Raw genomic sequence first — 6,540 nt, 5'->3', positions numbered from 1 at the left:
CAAGCTGGCAGGGAGTTGATTGGCTGGTGCGGAAAGAACTGAAGCAGGGTTGGCAGTTTGATTGGCTGGTTAAGGGAGGGCGTTGTTTAGATTCTACTGATGACAGAATTGTGGACCAATCGTATCTTTCCTGTTGATTTGCTGTCCAGTAGCTGCGAATTGAGCCTTCATTACGGTGTCTGATTGCTGATTGGCTGTTCGCATTCAATCGTTTTCTGTCTATTGCCTATTTAGCGTGGTGAAAGTTCTGCGCTGATGATGACCTCATAATCGAAAGGAATAGAGAAATCACCAAATACAACATTTACCCGCTAGATGCTTTCAAAACAAGCCAAACCTGGCTGGAAAAACACCAACCTGGCACCACTGATCAAGGGGGAGTAGCCTTAAAGTCGTTACCAATGTTCAATGTACAAATAAAACGCGAATTCATATAATTTGTTTCTATATTGGGGTTCTGGTACTTTAGGATTTAGGAAGTTACACCCCTGCAGGCAGGCGAGTTTAAGTAGTACTCTAATCTTTAGTTGTGTGTGTGTGTCTATATATATATATATATATATATATATATATATATATATATATATATATATATATATATATATAATCATTTAATTTGAATTGAAGGGCATATGATGTCTTGTCTTGTGAATTTAATATCACATGCGCCTTATTGTGGATATTTATAAATTATCAATGCTTAAATGCTACATTGCCAGAGCTTTTTTTTGTGTTCATACATACATTGTACAAATAGCTCTGTATATACATATACACATGGGAGGGTTCATACGCAAAAACACCCATCATATAATAGACGTATATATCCCCCCAACTCAACACCACACGACCATTATGACAGTAAAAATAGACATAATGAAGCGTTCTTACCTTTGTATAAGTTAGTGATGAGCAAATGTGCCCGGTGCACAAAGTTTTCACTACCTCTACTGTGCAGAATATACATACTGTATATATATGGGTGAATATCGGGACTTTCTTCCTATGCATCGGGACGCGGGACATTTTTTGCTAGGAAATCGGTACTGTCCCGACCATATAGGAACCTTTGGCATGTATGTCCCGAATGCGTATTTATTTAACGGCAGTATCTCTAGTATATTACTGTTTGACCTTTTTTTAGAATGTATTTTAATATACAAAGCAATGTAAAATTACAGCTCCACCACGATCTGTGGAATAGAAATTAATTTACTCTGTTAGATACACTGTTCAAATAACCTGATTTTTTTTTTTTTTTTTTTTTGCATGGCCCAGCATGCATAGCGTTCACCACAACTCTTCCTTATTACGAACTGCTGAACCAGCTGCTCGGATTCAACTTCCTCATTTATTTATCTATCTTACACAGTGGGGAAACAAATCTTTTAACTGTAGAAAATCTGCCTTCGTAATTTTGTTTTCGGTTGTTTGAGGCATTTATTTCGACAAGATGTCCAAGCCGCCACCCAAGCCAGCGAAGCCAGGTAAACCAATTAAATCTCCAAACAAACTACCGCAGGAATTCTAATCTTAATAATACTACACTTTAGTACATTGATAACGTTCTGGTTAATCCTGACTCCTATCACTGAGTTTATCAAACAAAAAAGGCCTTGTATTTTAATAAAATAACGTGGAGTGCTTACTTCATTTATTTGAATTGAATTTTGACGTTTGTTAATTAACACTATTTCAATTTGATTTTGATGGGTTAAGCTGCTGACTTCCTGATTTATTATATTTAAAAATCGTGATAAAGTTTTAATTTAGTTTTAATTTTTTAGTTTGCATTGCATTCTGTGTTGGGGTGGGTGTTGCCGCTCGTGCTGCAGTTGAATGAAGTCAAGATCTATATAATTAACAAACATGCATACCGAGTTTGTTTCTGCATCGTCGTAATTAGACTGAAAGTGAGTTTGTTTTTCTAAAGTAAAGCTTTAGAGCCTCTGTTGGCACATTGAATGTAATACCTAGTAGTACCAGCGTATTATTTTAAATACACCCTCAATTGGCACAGTGTTTTATATTTGATTTAAAACTTGTTCTAAATCAGCAGTTGATTTCCAACAACATCCACAAGTAGGATTGCAACATCCACAAGTAGGTGCACAATAAGGTGGTTCTATACAGGCCTACAATGGGTTGTTGTTGCTAGAGTGATCTCCATTGTATTTTAGGTCGTGAACAACGAACGTTTCGTTTAAATTAAAGGGTCAATTTTGTTTAAATTAAGCTATAATGTAGAAACGGTGTTTGTTTTCACAGTATTCTATTTTGGTTATTAAATACAATACATTATTAACGATTTGCATAAATTGCCCTTTGGAAACATGATGTGACGTTTAAGGACAACACGTTTTACTGTTTGTTGCTGAAATACAAAATTCCAGTTACAGAGAGTCATAAATCGGGGATAGTTCAGAGTTGCCAACCTTTTTGTTTTTACTGATATCATTTATCTCAGATAATAAAATCCATTATAAAATAGGCTATTTTTATGTACTTGCATTTCTTTAGGTCTTATTTACTACTTATGGTCATACATGGACACATTTGCAGACTGGATCATTTGCTTCCTTGGTCTGGAGCTGGTGCTGCTATTACCAGCAGTCTTGATAGTCAGAATTCGAGGCAGAATGTCTGTAGACAGTTCATATCTTACGTCTTTTTACAAGATTCATCTGAGAAAATACTCCTTCTAATTCTGTAGCACTGTGTGGCAAAGCCAACATACTAATGGCAAACTTGGCAAGTGTAGGAAAACGTGGCTCTTTGCTAGGAGTATTCATCAGCCGCCAGATCCTGTCCAAGATCTGTCAAGTCAGTCATTTGGTACTGCAATTTAATTTCTAGGCTATCCAACATACTTCCAAGAACGATTTGCAGGAAAAGCTTTGCAAGCTGGACGATGTCTCCTGAGCTCGCTGTGCTTTGGCTACTTGGTTAAAGAACGCGTATTCTAATTTCAGCACAGTATTGTTAATTGGTATTCTTCTTTTGATACTTTTCACTGCCATCACATACGTCATTTGGTATATGTAATTCGAGCTGATTGGGAAAGCCGCAAATCAATAAAAAATATACCATACCGTATTTAGATCAAAAATCATACATTTTTTGTTGTTTACTGGTAGGGTTCAAATTTGACTTTTTTTTTTTTTTTTTTGACCGTCTGTAAATTTACAGAATTTTAGAAACTATTTTGAGCAAGTCAGTACTTGCCAAATGTGTCTTTGAGTTGACACAGCTAAGCTTTATTCCTGCACATTGTGCCTACCAGGTGCTCTACTTTTGCTGGTTAGTATTTTGAAGAAAAGAAATCCTAGCAAGGTAATGAAGCACATTCAGTCCTCAATCTGCAAAACAAATGTTTATAACTGGTTATATTTGTACATTTGCAAAAATCCAAAATTTTAAATCAGAGTGTTACTGCGTGGAAAAATGACATGAAAAAACATAGGAACTTTTTGATCGCTTAGACTTTCAAATTCTGAAAGAACCAGCTGAAGTTCCAGTTTCCTGAGATTTCAGGAAGTACTCTGATCTAATAATAAATAGTGTGTGCACTCAAGCCTTGGGTCACAACAAAATAAACCTCTTACCTTTTGCTGCTTTTATCTTCTAGCTTTGTCCTTACTAACAGTGTCTGCTCTAGAAATTTCAGCAAATAGTACAGAGAGAAGACCATCATTTCTTAAATATTTACCTTTGTAGTATTTGTTGACTTTACACATACAGGGTAATTTCTGTTCAAATAACCATATTTGTGAAAATAAATCCCTAAGTGACCACCATATATTTTATTGCTGGGACGAACACCAGACTTTCATGTTAGGATATTGGCTCATAATTTATATATTTGTTCCGATATTCGTTTGTTTTTCAAAAAGTAATGAGGGTGTGGCAGTAGCCCCTGTGTGGGCCTTTGTTTTACAGCAAGACCTTACAAAATGTAACATATTAAAGAAGAAAAATGTCCCTGGAGTAAAGAATATGTTGTGTAGGACTTACTTAATCCCAGCGAATTAACTACAAAACAAAGGATGCCAAATGGCAGTTCAATGTACATATATAAATGTTGCAGAAACTACATTGCTTGGGTGGCTAAAAGACGAAGAAAAACGAAGTGTTTTTCTTGATAAGATTGACTCCAAAGAGGTCTGCTCTAGGAAAAAATAAAAGCGCTGCGCTAAAGACAATGAATTAGACTCTGCTTTATTGCTTGGTTTCTGCAGGAATGTAAACAGGGCGGGGACATGAAAGCATATAGGAGGTGCCCACATCAGAGCGAGCAGAGCCGAGTGAGACAAGCTGCTTTGTGAATGTGCTGCTGTGAAAGTGCAAGATTGTTGTTTTTAGTGTGGCCCAGGCTAATGAGCCGGGAATAATCGTCCCAATAAACCATGGATTTGAGTACCAGCAAATTGTTTGTGTCGCCTTCCTTCAATTTCCATCGTATGCTACAAAATCATTTCGGGAACAAAAATAACACACTCCTAATTTTGGACCCTGACAGCCGCATTATAACAGGGTAGCACTGTATGCAATTTGTAGTGTTTTTACAGTGTAGAAATCTTTTATCTTCAGAATTAATGGCTCGGTAGCAAATAGGATGTGGTTAGGAGACATAGAGATTGTTTGATCATGTGTAGATGCAGTTACCAAATTAATGACTTTGTTGATAAACCACAAGCTCAGATCTACTAGTCAAGGGTGTCGATGCAAATCAAATTTAAGGCAACGACATAGTCATTGTAAATGCATAGCAATGGCAGAGCCATAAACTTTGATTTAATTTATGCCCATATTTTCAATTCAGTGTGAAATTCAGTATTTTATATATATATATATATATATATATATATATATATATATATATATATATATATATATATATATATATATATATATAATTTTTTTTTTTTTTTTTTTTTTTTTACCACGACAAATGGAAAACTCAACCAGTAAGAGTCCTAACTATTAATGCTTGGTTTAAGTTCAGTTGAAAAACAAATGAGCCAGTGCCTATTTAACTATGCAGGGAATAATGGAAGATGACTTCTTACTGAGCAGGTTGAGTCATTTCAGGTTTTACTATGAGACTTAATTTCATGTTACTTGTATCAAAGTGTGGTGTGTCTAATTAATCTCATATGTGTAATTCAACTCATACTAAATGCTGGACTGACTCAAACAGATATGCAAAGGGTCTTAAATTATGTCATATTAGACTAGTGCTTCAAAGAAGGGGCTTTGTTGAAAAAATATAATCGCTTGCGAGTCACTGCAAGCATTTGAGATGGAAACATCGGCATAGTTATAAACCTTTGAAAGTAACGAGGCATAGGGTCAGAGCTATTTTTGCCTGTTGTTTTTTATTTATTTTTTTCACAGTTAGATTTGTGGCTATAACTAACTGTAAAGGTTACAGGTACATGTCATACATTAAATTAATCTGCACACACTAGGCTTCCATAAAAAAAGTGAAATAGTCTGAGACTCGCCCTGTTAAGTACAGATAACAAAAACCACAGAAAAGGAAAAAAAAAACATTTACTGTTTGTAAAAAAATATTTTAGCATGGCCAGCTCATCTGACCACAGTAGGGATTCAGGGAAACACATGCTTATGGATTAGGGAGTGGTTAACATATAGAAAACAGAAAGTACTGATTAGAGGAGAAGCCAGTGGAGTACCACAGAGATCAGTATTAGGTCCTCTGCTCTTCCTAATCTACATTAATGACTCAGATTCTGGTATAGTAAGCAAACTTGTTGTTTTTGCAGACGACACAAAAATAGGAGGAGTGGCAAACACCACTGCAGCAGCAATGGTCACTCAAAATAATCTAGACAGCATTCAGAACTGGGCAAACACGTGGCAAATTACATTTAATACTGAAAAGTGTAAGGTACTGCATGCAAGCAATAAAAATGTGCATTTCATACAACAGGAAATGGTTGGGAGTTCCACGCTGCCTCAGCAGAGTGAGACTTTCTGGTAAAGGAATACTGCAGCTACCAGTCTCCGCTCTAACCGAGGAGTTTAAGTGCGCCAACGTCAGACTGGAAATGACATTAGTAGAGTCACGTGACAAATGCGTAAGGGAGGCAGCACCTGTGTTGAAAACTGGAAGAAAGTGGGCGGCAAAGAAAGCTGTGGAGGATGCAAAGGCTGCCCTTCGAATTGGTGAGATCATGGGGCAAGTTCAGCATGGAAGAGGGGGTCTTGGTCTAAGTTCAGCTCCTCCTACATGGCACAAGGCAGCCCCAGCTCAACGGAGGAAGATGGTAGTCAACGAGGTGCAAAAGCAGGAGGAGAGGATGAGGTGCATAAAGGCCATTTCCCAAGCCAAGCAGGGAAAATGGATGAGGTGGGAGTGTGAAACAACGCAAGATTGGCTGGCAAGACCTATGGTCAATGGAACACAGCAGGATCAGTTTCCTCATCAGGTCAACATATGGTATTCTCCCATCACCACAGAACCTAAACCTCTGGGTAGGAGAGGATCCCTCATGCCCTTTGTGTTCATCACCT

General features: G+C 37.0%; 1 protein-coding gene across 1 annotated transcript in view; it reads left to right on the top strand.

Moving 5' to 3' along the window:
* Window positions 1-1,291: 1,291 nt before the first annotated feature.
* The window catches only part of LOC117408670 (osteoclast-stimulating factor 1-like), a 32,095-nt gene continuing 26,846 nt past the window's right edge, over window positions 1,292-6,540 (top strand). Inside the window, exon 1 of the mRNA XM_034013867.3 lies at window positions 1,292-1,487. Coding sequence (XP_033869758.1) covers window positions 1,454-1,487 — 34 coding nt within the window. The 5' untranslated portion in view covers window positions 1,292-1,453. The remainder of the gene's footprint in view (window positions 1,488-6,540) is intronic.

The sequence above is a fragment of the Acipenser ruthenus genome, chromosome 2 (genome assembly GCF_902713425.1).
Source record: "Acipenser ruthenus chromosome 2, fAciRut3.2 maternal haplotype, whole genome shotgun sequence".
In the NCBI taxonomy this organism is placed as follows: domain Eukaryota; kingdom Metazoa; phylum Chordata; class Actinopteri; order Acipenseriformes; family Acipenseridae; genus Acipenser; species Acipenser ruthenus.
The sequence above is the reverse complement of the archived record's forward strand: the minus strand, read 5'-3'. Positions and strand labels throughout refer to the sequence as shown.